The sequence below is a fragment of the Medicago sativa genome, chromosome 1 (genome assembly GCF_051527215.1).
Source record: "Medicago sativa cultivar Bolivia chromosome 1, Bolivia_mono, whole genome shotgun sequence".
NCBI classification, from domain to species: domain Eukaryota; kingdom Viridiplantae; phylum Streptophyta; class Magnoliopsida; order Fabales; family Fabaceae; genus Medicago; species Medicago sativa.
Window position 1 is genome coordinate 60,128,001 of NC_140749.1, and position 15,242 is coordinate 60,143,242.

The 15,242-nt window shown below is 33.1% G+C and overlaps 1 protein-coding gene and 1 pseudogene across 1 annotated transcript; both read right to left on the bottom strand.

Annotated features, from left to right (window-relative positions):
- Nucleotides 1-2,045: 2,045 nt before the first annotated feature.
- LOC146955956 (uncharacterized) lies at nucleotides 2,046-5,525 on the bottom strand. The gene is made up of 6 exons (XM_085725255.1): nucleotides 4,814-5,525; nucleotides 4,542-4,635; nucleotides 4,182-4,245; nucleotides 3,938-4,096; nucleotides 3,576-3,830; nucleotides 2,046-2,446 (listed from the first exon to the last, which is right to left on the bottom strand). The coding sequence occupies exons 2-5, from the start codon at nucleotides 4,548-4,550 to the stop codon at nucleotides 3,667-3,669; spliced, it is 396 nt and encodes a 131-aa protein (XP_085581381.1). The 5' UTR covers nucleotides 4,551-4,635; nucleotides 4,814-5,525; the 3' UTR covers nucleotides 2,046-2,446; nucleotides 3,576-3,666.
- Nucleotides 5,526-13,938: 8,413 nt separating this feature from the next.
- Nucleotides 13,939-14,478, bottom strand: LOC146955957 (agamous-like MADS-box protein AGL29 pseudogene; annotated as a pseudogene).
- Between the last annotated feature and the right edge of the window lie 764 nt (nucleotides 14,479-15,242).

A 15,242-nucleotide genomic window follows, 5' to 3' on the forward strand; every position in this document is an offset into this window, starting at 1 on the left:
CTCATTACTCGTCTAGACATGCATTATTCAAACCATGCAGAATCTCCATCAATTTCAACCTATTTTAATACTAGTTTAGTTTCACTCAAACAATTTAGTGCAAATAAACAAGTTAGTTTCACTCAAACAAAACAAGAAGATTAAGACAAATGTAAAAGGTGGAAATTGATAAACTAAACTTTATATATATCTTGTAAGCAAATTGCTCAATAATTCATGATGATATTTGAACTAAAAGAATTGTTATTAAGGAATTACATGACAACATCAATGGTTTCCATCCCATACAAAATTCATAATATCATTAAAAAGATATAAACCAAGACGAGACACTAATTGATTTCATCTTCAAAATCATCACTTGGAAGCTCGTTCAAATCAAAATTCTTCACATCATCACTTGGAAGCTCGTTCAAATCAAAATTCTTCACAACTTTTGACACTAATTCTGTTTCACCTTCATTAATCTTCTTCTCTTCAATACTTTGATTAGAGGCAGCAGGTTGCTTGCAATCTTGAGATGTTTGAAAAATCATGCCTGTAGCACTTGTTAGCAACACACCTTGTTCTTTCTCCTTCTTCGTCTTCTCAATATCATCCATCATATTAGCATCCATCATATTGCAAAAGAGTTTTTGCCTTTTAGCACCACGGTGATTCAAATTGATATTGGTAGTTGATCCCTCGAAACCGCCACGAGATATATCCAACAGAGTTTCAGCTGCAATAGCATCATCATCATTATTCATATAACTTCTTCTTAGCACTTGCCGTTTCTTAGGTGGTAGAAAGTGATCCTCATAGCTTGCAGAGGAAGATGGTGCAACAGTTGGTGAGTGACATATCATATGTCCATTCAAAGCTTTGTTAGAAGTAAAAACCTTGTTGCAAACATCACATGAATGTTTCTTTTGTTTTCCAGCATCATTAGGAACTGAATAAGAAAAAAACCATATGATCTTATGTTTTCCAGCATCATTAGTTGTTGAAGAAAAGTTTTTGGTTTTGATATGATTAGGGTTTGAATAATCAATGAAAGAGAAAGAAGGGTATTTAGGTTTTTGAAGGGAGCTATGGTCAACATGATTGGTTTTTGGTTTATGATCAAAAGAAGACATTTTCTTCTTCATGAAGGCAGAGAGCGTAGCAGTAATAAGGGTTTGAATTGAATTTGCGACGAATAGAAAGTGTGAGAATATGAGAGCTTAGCATTTCTGCTTACTAGAACATCGACCCGTGCATCGCACGGGTCAAACCAACCAAAAAAAGTCATGAATAAGTTTTACCGGATAACTAAAATGTAATTGAATATATTTTTTTTTTAGGGGAATTGAATAGTTCACATGATGATTATGATGTATTACACAATTCATATTAAATTGACATCGTTAGAGTTTGAGGCTTGAGCAAAGAGAGACATTAATATATTTTAGAAAATTGCTATTTAGAATGATGCAGCCACAAATTTTAAGCGCGATACCTAAAGAAACTTATATTGAATAGTTAACAAAACTTAATCATTTTCCGTCACTTCAAATAAGATATTCAAGAACATGGTAGGGTTTACAAAACTTGAAACTTAAAAGTAAATTTGCAAGTTGTTACTCGTTAATCATTCCAACACCTGTAACCAATAAGATCAACATGCCTCAATGACTTATAAGATTCCAACTGTAACCAATATCTTCATTCTTATGTGGAATGTGTTAGGATTTACTTTATTATTTACATGATATCAAATCCTCAATGACTTATAGTGACACGCAAAGCAATTTTAAAAATGAATAATAGTATCATAGTAAGCTTAGAGAAGGCATCATACTATGAATATAACTCGATCAACTTACTATTAACGAAGCCTCAACAAATTCACATCTAAACCCTACAAAATATTCCTTCGGATGACTTAAAAATACTAAACCAATTGCCTTCCACAACCTCATAATCTAAGGCTATATACAAAACAATCCAAAGCACTACAAATGGAAAACTTCAAAATACTGTAAAGATCCAATATGCAGACCAATTAAGAGAGACTGACAACATGACGATCCCCAAACTAATTAATTTATTCGATAAAGAATAGACTGACATGTTAAAAGATGCAGGAAAAAAAATGTGACACTTCATTCCAGCTCTCTCCACAAAAACATGTCTACTCTTAAAATAACAAAAACAGGACCTCAATATCTCTAAAAATAACAAACACAGAATCACAATAGTGCCAATTACTGCTAGGAAACAATAACAGAGACTGATACAAAACTGGGCGTGGGATTTGGCTGCTCCATTCAAGACATACTCGTAGACTGCTACTGATGAATAATTTGCCCAAAACTCCTGAACATCTTTGGCAAACTGCTCTGAACGAAAACAATTTCTTCTCGAATGAATACGAATTCTCACCTCCTAATACTGATGCAATTGTTGTTTGTCGTCCATGTATCTGCTAAACCATCAAGAGTATGAATGAAAATAACGTACGGCATGGAAATTAGAGCAACATATAAGTATTTTGAATCCCCGAATATTAGTTCACCACTTATGCTGAAAATATATACAATCTCACAAAAAAAAAGTTGTTGAGCATGAATCCACTGTTTAAAATCACAAAAAGAAGCTATTCCAAAATAAGTCTCATCTCAATCCATCAAAAAATAATTATGTAGAATCCAACTAAAGTGCACTTAACCTATGGATAATGAAGCATACGACAGGATGGTTACAACTTACAAAAAACAAAATGTTGATGCATCACTATTGAAAAACCTAAACACCACGAAAACATAAGTGTCTCTGATATGAACATCATATCATATTAAATATAGAACACAATATGAAATTTCATAGCATAATATTACCTTATGAGAAGGCAATCGATTTATTTGATATTTTTAATTATTTTCTTTGTTGGTATACACCAAATATGAGCTACTCTAACTTTCATCTTAAAATCTCTCTTTCCTCTAGTAACAGCTATAAGAGCGGAGTGTAAGTGTTGGCCATACTTTCAAATCAAAAATCACCATGTATAACCTTTGTTTTTCGTTTCAAAGCTACTGCAAGTAAAGAGATGAGTACCTTAGATATATACAGGGAGCTGATACATACAAATAAAGGTGCAAGTGATAACAACTAATGTGCATTGAATACGCATTACAGCTGTGTCTTTGTATCCTTTGATAACTAAATAATAGGCTTAGAGTTGCGACATCAATGAGAATAACTAAAATTGAGCAAAATTAGAGTTCCCTTGATAACTAAATAGTAGGCGCAGAAAAATTGGCCAAAATATAGTGTAATTCAGATTGTAAACTATACACCAACAAACTACAAATTTGTTTGAGTATATTAGTACATGAAATATAGTGTAATTCATGCTGGCTAGTATCTAATCTTCCTACACACAGATTTGCAATACGAATTAAGCATGTAGTACAATGTCGATGCATAAGTTTCGCCCTCTAAATTAACCGACCATAAACAAATAAGTGATATATTCAGATTAGCTATCCAGACAGAGAAGTAAATTTAACCTATAAAAAAAACACTACAGTTTTAACAATCAGACTTACCAGGCGCACCAAGTACACGTCTTTGTTTGTGCAAAATATCATCAATTAGATTAGGCGAAGTGTTATTCCAAACAACCTCTGGTCTGGACAGCTAATCAGAGACCATCAATGCTGCAAAAAGTCTTCGCAAATAATGTATGTTTCGACCTGAACTCTTTTTCATGAAATTAATGTCGGATACCACTGTCTCTTTAATAAAATCACCAACAACCGGATTTTTGGCTAAAACTCCATTGTCCACGCCTGAACCATGGCCTATACGCGATAAATTAATAATATATAAGAAAAAATGTCAAAAAATAGAAGTATAACTCTGCCAAAAATTAAAATTGCTTAAAGGTCCGTAACCGTAATCTGCTAACCCGAGTTGTTTGGTTTACTGCAACCTTCAATATTCTCAGTAGAGTCTGCATAAGGGCAAGATATGGTGAGGTTTCTCTGAAGCTTTGCATTTGATAAAACATGTTTTCCAGGTCCAAGAAGCTTAGAAGACTCTATGCTATAGCTGCTGCGTTTGAACACTGAAAAAATACATCCTTAGTGGCAGTTCCTTGAACCTTAAAAAGGAGAAGTATAATTACCATGATTAGTGAAAGCTATGCTTACCACTTGTTATATCACTCAATGGAAATCCTGAACCAGAACCTATGCGATTTTGGCACATTAATTCCTGACCATTGAAATACAAATCATTTGTAACCACCAACTCTAAGGTAAATACAAATAAGAAGGGCGATGGTCTGATCAATGCTAAATGGCTTAATGTAAAATCTTCCTTTGAAATATTTCTCCCTATGTTGCCATCTTAATTTGATGACATACAGAGCTTTGAATCTCTAACCCAAATCTCAAAACTATAATGTATGACCTTTGAAATATTACTCAATACTTCAACCTAAATACCAAATGAAAAAAAATTAAACAGCAAAAAACCTATTAACAAATATGAGCTTTGCTATTTTTTACCGTAAGCATAAGTTATAGACGAATTATACTCGTTTCTCACTATAGTATCTCCATCTGTATACCAGCAATCTCTTTGCCACGAATTTCCCTCTGACTGTCACACAAATAATATATCACACATCAATCAAATCAACATCAACAGCTATCGCACAACACAATAACAAAATTTACAATCACATACTTTAAAGAACAAAACTGAATAGTCATAGTTATATTCTCTTTGGTTTTTTAAGAATCCAAAGGCACATTTTCATGATAAAATTGTGGCTTACTTCGCATTGACGCCGACAGTGTTTAGATGACGAAGTTGTTGAAGAGGACGACCCATTCACACATTTCTTGCTCCAATCGATCCCAATCGTTTCTATTTAGCTACTTGTTTCGATGCCATTTACAGTTCTCGCCGAACAAACAAAAATCAACAAAATAATTTGAAAAAATAATAATAATCAAAACAATTGAGTGAGATTTCATCGAATTCAACTATAATCGCTGGCGTGTTCGTGAAAGTTATTAGAGTGACAAAAATTGATGAGAAATGCATAAGGAATATTATTAGCTTAAGATAAGAAGAATTGAAAACTGACCTGAAAATGATGACGGAGCAATTTCATGAATCCGAAGTTGGCAGAATCGGGAGAAGAGATTCGAAGAGGTGAACCTCAAGCAAATATAGTTTTAGTGATATTGGTAGATAGTTTAGTGAATGCAAGCAAATATAGTTCTACTTTTATGGATCGTGTGATGCGTTGCTTCACAACTAAAGAGATGGAAATATGGCAAAATTATAGCAAACTTCGTAACAAAATTCGTCTGGCCAAAATTATAGCAAACTTGATAACAGAATTCGGCTGACATTAATTAAGTAAGATGACCAATGGCTAAAATTGAATGGTGCCTAAATGTGTAAGATCCAAAGGTTCAGAAAAGTGGAGGGAGAAATGGGGGGAAAATATTAGGGTTAGAAATAGCTTTAGGGGTTAAACTTTATTATATATAAGATATAAGATATAAGATATAAGATTGAGAGAAACAGGTTTAGGGCTTCGTATATATAACCAAAATATTTGCTTCATAAAAAAAAAAAGGCAAGAGGATAAGAATAAAATTTGTGCGATGCATTTTTTTAGATGGAATTTGTTATGTTAAATTGCAATCGTAAAACTGTAGAAAATATTTGTTTCAAAAAAAAAAAGAGGAGGATACGAATGAAATTTGTTAGGTTAATTTTTTTTTTTTGAAAGGGAAATTTGTTAGGTTAATTAATAAATAAGGATTCGGATGGTCAAAACTATAGGAAAACAAATTTCGGATTTAAGTGAATTGATAACAAATTTCGGATATGACCAAAATTATAATTAGAGATAAATATGAAATAGTTGATTCGGAAAATAGAAGAGATAAATACGAAATAGTTGTTTCGGAAAATAGAAGAGATAAATATAATATGATCAATGACTAAAATTGAATGGCGCCTAAATGCGCAAGATCCAATGACTTAGAAAAGTGGATGAAAAAATGGGGGGAAAAAAAATTAGGTTTAGGGTTAGCTTTACGGGTTAAGCTTTAGTAAATATATAAGATATTTGTTTCAAAAAAAAAAAAAGAGGAGGATACGAATGAAATTTGTTAGGTTAATTTTTTTTTTGAAAGGGAAATTTGTTAGGTTAATTAATAAATAAGGATTCGGATGGTCAAAACTATAGGAAAACAAATTTCGGATTTAAGTGAATTGATAACAAATTTCGGATATGACCAAAATTATAATTAGAGATAAATATGAAATAGTTGTTTCGGAAAATAGAAGAGATAAATACGAAATAGTTGTTTCGGAAAATAGAAGAGATAAATATAATATGATCAATGGCTAAAATTGAATGGCGCCTAAATGCGCAAGATCCAATGGCTTAGAAAAGTGGTTGAAAAAATGGGGGGAAAAAATTAGGTTTAGGGTTAGCTTTACGGGTTAAGCTTTAGTAAATAAGATATATCCTTTGCCAAGTCATCAATCCGTGCCAATAATCAATAAAAAGATTAAAATGAAATCAACGGCATCTAATGATGCCACCTCATCAATCCATTTACCACTAATTAACTAGGGGGTTCCACTTTGGTGCCATAGTTGTGTGCCATTGGTGCCATTGGTGTCATCTCCACCACACACACACACATCACACACACATCCCCACACCCATCAACACACATCAACGGCCAGGATTGCATCAATGGCACCAATGGCACCCAAGCAATGTCATGGAAGTATTTCCCTTAACTAGGGGGGAGGGATGATAGAATAATACACTATAGTGACAAAATTACCCACAATTTTTTTGTTAAAATTCTAAATTATCCTTGTTGAAATTTTACACCTTTTACGTAAATTTCTATTTTTTATTCATACCAAATTTTTTTCTCTTTTCCACACTTCCTTTTTCTTTTTTTTATTCACGCCATTTTCTTTCTTTTACGTAAATTTCTATTTTTTATTCATACCAAATTTTTTTCTCTTTTCCACGTCACTTCCTTTTTCTTTTTTTTATTCACGCCATTTTCTTTCTTTTTTCACATCACTTTTTTCTCTCTCCATTATTTTTTTTTTTTATAAGCCAAGAGCATAGTGACATAGAAAAGAATAGTGTCCAACTTAGTTGGTACCCTACTCTAATCTATTGTCAATTACTCATATATATTACTAAAAAAAAGGAAAAATTACAAAATAAAACTGGGGGACATAAGACTTGACCCAGTCGACAACCCTAACGGGCAAAATAAAACAAAAATAAAAATAAATATCCACAAAGTGGATTCAACCCTAAGCAGTTGTAACAATTAAGCACGGGTCTAAAGTTTGACGAGTGAATCGATCGTCAACACAAAATCGAATCACTTGCCATCAACTCCCTGCAACAAAGACAACAAGCATTGACAACTCTTTCGAGTCCAAACAGTCCCATATGAAAATGCTTGAAAGTGGGGGTGAGTTCGACCGCCAACACGGTAATTAGCGAATCCACGCGCACCAACTAAATTGCAGATTAAAAGCAAACAAACTATCGCGCACCAGTGCACAGATTTGTGATGTTTGCAGGCACGGAACATAGACTTTGAGGGTGGTGAGGAAACCTGACCGCCAACACGGATAACAAGTTTACTCACCGGCAACCCACTGCAACAAAAACAGGGAGCATTCATGGCTATTTCGAGCCTAACAGTCCATTGTCAAATTAATAGTGACTCGGATAAGACGGCGACGATGGTGTGAATCCATTGAGAAACAGAACCACCAACCGAACACAATCCATGACTACACCTCCGATGTTGAAATATCACGCTTGAACACACAACCAGCAACAAAACAGACTCCACCGATGTGATGGAGGCGTTTTGAACAACCATCACGAAAAGGTTGCGACGGATTGCGAAACCCAGCAGCGAAACCCAGATAACGCGAAAGGGTCTGAGAACAACGTGGAGGCGGAGATCTGAGATCTGATGTATCCTACCCGAAAGGGTCTGAGAGAACGGCGGTGAACAAAAAGAACACCTTTGCAGCCATCGACGGCGACGGCAACCATAGAACAGCAGAACGACGAGATCTGCTACGGAACAGCAAGCATGTCGTGACACAGAGGACGCCGACGACTGCTTGTGACGATGGTGGCGTCGCGGCGAAAGAGGAGCCGATCGCACCACCGTGAGAATTAGGCTACATCTCGACGGAAAGTATGGGTAATGAAGGAGAATTGGAAAGGAACGGTGGTGGTTTGTGGAAGGTCGGCGAGGCCTTTTCTCTCTCCATTATATTATAGTTTATTGAGAATTTATTTACTATTTTTTTTTCTTGTGTTTATTTGATGATATCATAAGAACTGTTGTAATAGATTACAAGGATAAAAATGTAAATTAGTTATAAAATCTCTCCCCTCCTCTTCTGAACCAAACATATATTTTTCTTTCCCCTCATTTCTTCGTATTTTGAACCAAACGTATATTTCATTGAAATATATCAACTTCTCTCCCCTCCTTTTCCTTCCCCTCAATTAAAATCTCTCTTATGATCTGATCTGTTGAACGAAACAGACCTTAAAAAGGATTAATAAAGTTTCTTACAACTGACTACCCAATATTTTGTGATCCTGATCTAACAGTGATCAATTTGATCTCACAATGACCTTACTCTCTTTCTCTCTAAGTTCAACCTGATCACATTAATCAATTTAATCTTACAATAACTTTTTATGTGATAATGATCATCATCTACTCACAACTGTGATGGATCAACTAAATTTGCTCTTCAACCACTTCTAGAGAAGCAAGCAAAGTACTAGTTGTCCAATTTGAGCATCAATAAAAATTCAAGTTTTAGAAGATCATTCTAGAGCATTGCTAATCCCAACCTTTAATAGTCATCTCTCTCTTCTTTTTAAACTTTAAATACTCGCACTTAATTAATTTTTAATGGTCATGATTCCATTGCATGACGCAGTCACGGGAGGGGATCCAAAACCCCATGTGTAACCATAAAATCCTCTAATATCACATGATCTAAGCCTCAAAATTCATTTTCAAATCAAACTACATATGTCCAAAAATAAATGGAGAGTTGTAAATTTGTAGTTCATGTTGCAAATTTGATCTCAAAGTAGGTATTTTATTGGTTGTATGTAACTTTTTTTTTTCTTCAAATTTATATGAATATGATTTTTTTTTTTTTTGGTCTAGTAGCCTAATGGGGAGAAGTGGGGTATCCAGGGTTCGAACCCCGGCCCCTGCATAAAATATGCAATATAATGTCCCTACCAACTGAGCTAAGCTCACGGGGACTATATGAAGATGATGTTAATTGTGTAAAATATGGTATCATATTGAAGACACAATATCGAGGGGCAGATCCCTAATTTTATTGTTGTCGCCGCCCTTAATTTTGCTGCTGTCGATTGTCGTCGTTGTGAGTCGCAAACTCTATTGCTCATGTGACTTTCCATTCTCATTTGTCGTTTGTCTTTGTGTAATTATTGAATTGGTTTTCACCGAAGATACTCTACAATTGGATCCTGTATCTTCCTAATGTTAAATAAGCACTCTCTCTTTTTTTTTTTTTAAATTCTCTTAAGCTTGCTTTTGCTTCATGTTTTTGTTTCCATATTGAATAAATATATGTTTTTGTTGAGCTGATACGATATTAATGGAAAAATGACTTTTTAAACATTGTTCCATTTTTGTAATTGCAACCTATTCAAACAAATAACAAACGCAACAGAGAGAAGATGCACCAGGAGAGTTTTTTTTTTAAGGAAGGAAAGGGAAGAGATGAATGCTACGGTGCAATTATTGAAATTAATTATCATATCATATTAAAGATTAATCTAATGGCTAATATTATCATCTCATCTCTCACGTTAAGAAGTCCTCTCACTTGATATACCCTCATATATATATATATATATATATATATATATATATATATATATATATATATATATATATATATATATATATATATATATATATATATATGTAGAGGATGTATAATATGAGAATGACTATCTTATATGAGAACGATGAGAATGATCATCAACTATTGGATCAAAAATAAATGGTTGAGGTTAAAAAGTCACATACGTACCTCACCTCATTACATCAATTCTCATAAATTCATTTCCATTTTCATCTTCTTCTCCCCACAATCATTCATTATAACGTTCATTTATGTCCTGGATCTCATTTTCTCTAAGATTAACAATTTTTAAATTCAGTTAATTTGATTTATCCTAATCCCATTATACAAATTCTTATTTGCCTTCGAATTCACTCCCACAATTTTTCTCTCCGATATATATGTGAATTTGTGAGTTTTGTTGACCTATAGTCCTTCCAATCAGACTTATAATTCATTAGCAACCATTCATGAATGAGAAGAGAAAATTTTGCTTTGTGTTTGCAGAATAATAAACATTACACGATTACATTTACAATTTATATTAAAAAAGGATTCATGTATTTTTACAAAAAGAAAAAAAAAAGTGTAGGTACGTTCAACTTCTTTCTTGCCATTTTAGGTTTTGATGAAGATTTTAGAAAGGAAAAAAAAGAGAGTCTGGCATTGGGAGTGAAGATTTGAACCTTTAGGTGAGAGAGAAAGAACCTAGGAAGTTTATTATGTAAAATCCTAGGATTAAATCTCTAGTTTAAATCAAAAGATTTAAATCATATTTATGGGAGTGATGATTGTGGGGAGAAGAAGATGAAAAGGGAAATGAATTTATGAGAATTGATGTAGTAAGGTGAGATACATATGTGATTTTTTGACCTTAACCATTTATTTTTGATCTAATGGTTGATGATCATTATCATCATTCTCATATAAGATAGTCATTCTCATATTATACATCCTATATATATATATATATATATATATATATATATATATATATATATATATATATGACATATCAAGTGGTTGAGATTAAAAAACTCCATTTAAAAAACGCATGTACCTCTCTCTATTAATAAACTCCGTCTTTCATCTTCTCCAATCAGCCCTATTCTATCAATTCTCATAAGCTCATCCTTTCATCTTCTCTAATCGACCATCTCATATATTGTTCATCTTTGTGAATCTATAACAATACCTTCCAAATAAAAACAACATATTCCTAACAAAAAAAAAAAATCAATGAATTTTGACCTCTATTATCTATTTTTTATAAATCAAATAATCTCAAAATTTGAAACCTGGATCTAATTTGGATTTTTTTTTTTAATTGCATAGATATTTCATCCATATAATTATTTGTGATCTCTTTAATGTTTTGGATCATCTTTGAAACACATCTGAAACTTTGAGAGAACAAAATAGTGGGCAATAAAGAAAATATGGTCGGCGATTGAATGAATGCTTGGTGACAATAGAAAAAATAAAGGTTAAGAGAATTGATAGAGCCCAGAATCAATTATTTTTTTGAAAATTGGTTGTTGATGATTATTGATCGAAGAAGATGAAAAGGTAATTGTGTTTATGAGAATTGATAGAATAGAGAGAAGTACATGTGTTTTTTAAATGGATTTTTTTAGTCTCAACCATTAATTTTTTATTTGATGGTTAATAAATGTTCTCATCATTTTCATATAAAAAATGAATTTTCACTTGATATGTGTGTGTGTGTGTGTCGCCATTAAAAAGAAGAGAGAGAAGGTACACGTGAGAAGAGAGAATAGTACATGAAGTTCTAAATTGTACTCCCTCCGGTCCTATTTATAAGAAAAAGTTGACTTTTTAGATTCATTGAGTAATTAATGTACTTGGTATAGAATATAGACCAAATACATCATTTATCCAATGAATCAAAAAAGTCATATGTTTCTTATAAATAGGACCGGAGGGAGTATATTGCTAATTGGTTTGACCTCTTAGGCATATTTTTTAGCTGAATCAAGGGGAGCAGGCATGAAAGAAATTTGTGAACATCCCAATTAAGTTGGCACCTCTACGCACTTCCCATCCAATGTTGGCGACCCCATAAAATAATATTATTAAAAAAGAGAAAAACATGTGCAAAGGAGGTGGAGCTAGACCTGACCCTCAGAAACAAAGCAAAAACATAAAAGAATAAAATGAAAATAAAACTACAACGTCTGATATTTAGGCCAACCAAAACGGTCTGAAAATAACGGAACCCGAATAAAATCTGGAAGAGCAGTGAACCACCAAACACCATGAATACTATAACCATGATTAGCTAGGTCATCCGCACAGCTATTACCTTCCCGAAAAATGTGCAATGAAATCACCTGAAAACCTGTCGGGAAACAGTTGTGCCGCTTGTTTCGCAAACGAATCAGCACCAAAGAAGCATTTTTAAAAGCCAACAATGCACTAGTAGAGTCGCTTTCTAATCAAATGTTATCCCACCCATGGTGTAAAGCGTGTTCCATATCCAAAATAAAACCAAAGAGTTCAGCCTCGAAAATAGAGAGGGCCCTAAGATTACCTGCAAAACAACCCATCAAAGAACCCCTGATGTCCCTAAAAATACCACCACACGCCGAATGGTGACCCACCACAGAACCATTTGTATTCACCTTCACCCAAGGACTCGTTGGCGGGTGCCAAACAACAGTAACAATCTCTTTGTAATGGCGACAGTGCGGAGAAACCGCGAAAGCAAAAGCCAGGCATCCGAAGACAAACAGTGACCTTCAAAAGTGTTATCGGAAAAAGTAATAGTTGATATGAGTTTTACCTTAACCCCATGAAGAGTCACCATGGAAGTCGCAAACTGTAACTGATTACGCACCATCCAGATATCATGCAAAGCGTGAACAATGGCAGCAATAAAAATGTCCGCAACCTGAGAAGAGCAAGGAACCGAAACATAAGAAAGAAGAGAAGTCGCCGAAACTGCCTTGGCAGGGCGCCGCAGCTTCAAATCCAACCAACTCCAAATGTCAACCGTAAATGGGCATCCAAAAAACAAGTGCGCGGAGCATTCATCTTGAGACATACAAAGAGAGCAAACATAGACAATATAACAACCTCTACGCTTCAAGTTTTCATCTGTTGGCAACTTGTTATGCATCAGGCGCCAAAAGGTAAAGGAGTGCGAGGGAGGAATACAAGGCTTCCAGATTGCCGCAGCCCAATCAAGAGGAAGTGGAGTAGAATATAAAAATCTGAAAGCATCTTTTTCCGACAACAAACCATCAGGGGCATTTGTTTAAATTTAAACTTTTATCATAGTTTATATTTTTTTAAGTGCCGTCTAATATGGACTCGAGTCAAAATTTGATCCTTACTACTTTTAATAAATTTTAATAAAGCATTATATTTGTTTTTTATTTATAACTACAATAAAATTTCTTTTTTACTAAAAATGGAAATGGTCAACCTTTTGACTGTTTTTGAGAGGTCAAACACACCTATTTTTTTATGTTTATTTTGTGTAAGCGGTCAATGACTTCCTTGTATGTCTTGAATAAATACCTTTTTGAAAAAAGCGGAATGGAAAAAATATAATTAAAAAGTTTACTTATTCCAATATCTATAATTAGCTTCTAATTGAAATATTCACTATGAATACTAATATTATTTTTAAAATTATTTAAAAAAATATATAAAAATTATTATCTTAAAAGTAATAAGATACAAGTTTATCTTTTTGGATTATTTAAGAAAGAAAAAATGTTTAACGATATGTATGATTAAAAAAACATTTTTACCATAAAAAATATAGGAATGCACGAAGAAACCTTTATTCAACACTCATATTATTTTTTCCCTTGTCCCTCTTTAACTTGGTGGGATATGCGCATCAAGCATTCAAAGAGATAAGGGAACATAAATTATTCATAAAAGAAAGGGAACATAAATTAAAATTAGGTTTCATGCTACAAATCATCAATTTTTTCTTCTTTTATTTTTTGACGATTTCGCTTTTATTCCCACCACTGGATCTTTAGCTAGAAGCATCAAACATTCTGATATCTCGATATCACTGAGCTGCAATTTTACGCAATCTTGAAGCTCTTTATATGAATCTCTCAATTCTTTAAGCTCAGAGAGTTTTGTCACATCGTTTTGCTTCAGAATCTCATCATGAGCCGCAGCCTGCTTTTCACCATCACGGATTTGTGCTAACACATCAGCAAGTTCTAGATTCAAATCTTCCATCTTGGGAGCTTCAGAAGTGCGGTTTCCTAGAGAATTACTTGGTTTTGGCTCTAGTTGAAGATACTTCGCAGCAACAAAATCAACTCCTGGGTGACCAAAAGAGTAAGGATTCTTCCCTGGAGAGAACACAACAATAGCGACTTCTGCTCCGCACAAAATGGATAATTCATTTGCTTTTTTGAATAAACCAGTTCGACGCTTTGAGAATGTGATTTGCCTTGTGTTTGGGTCTTTCACCCTCTCTATCTTAATTTTGCGACGACCCATGACTCCACCACCTGTTTCACACAACAACCTACTAAAAAATAAATAAAAGTTTAGAAGTGAAAAGTGATTGTAAAAGTTGTGTGTATATGTTACACCAACTTCCCTATTTATGTATACACTCTAGAAAAAGGTTCATTGTATCTAATATTAATTTTAAAATATCTCATTTTTTTTATTTATTCACATTATTGTTATTATTACTATTATTATTTTACTATTATTATTATTTTTATTATTATATCGAAGAAGGTTCATTGTATCTAATATTAATTTTAAAATATCTCAATTTTTAGTTGTTGTTATTATTATTGTTGTTGTTGTTATTATTATTATTAATATTATTATTATAGAAATAGTTTATCATCATTCTAATTTTACAAAATTGCCCCTAAATTTTTGGTATATTGTAATATTTTATTTATTTTTAATTCAATTGTACTAACACTAAAAATGCAGATATATTGGATATATTGGAAAAATAAGAAATCCAAAAAAAATTATTTGATATTATTATATTAATTTTATACATACTAGCGAAAAGACGAGCACGGGCCTTTTTTATTGCGCTAACGCGTGAAAAAGACGAGCACGCGCCTATTTTAATACCACCAATAATATAACACTAATATAGGAAAATTTGTTTAAGCACTAAATCTCTATCCCCTTCATATATAATATTGATAATATTGTTCATATTGTAGTGGGATATTTCGTATTTTAATGAGATTTAATTTTTTTTTAATTAAAATTTAAAATAATATAAT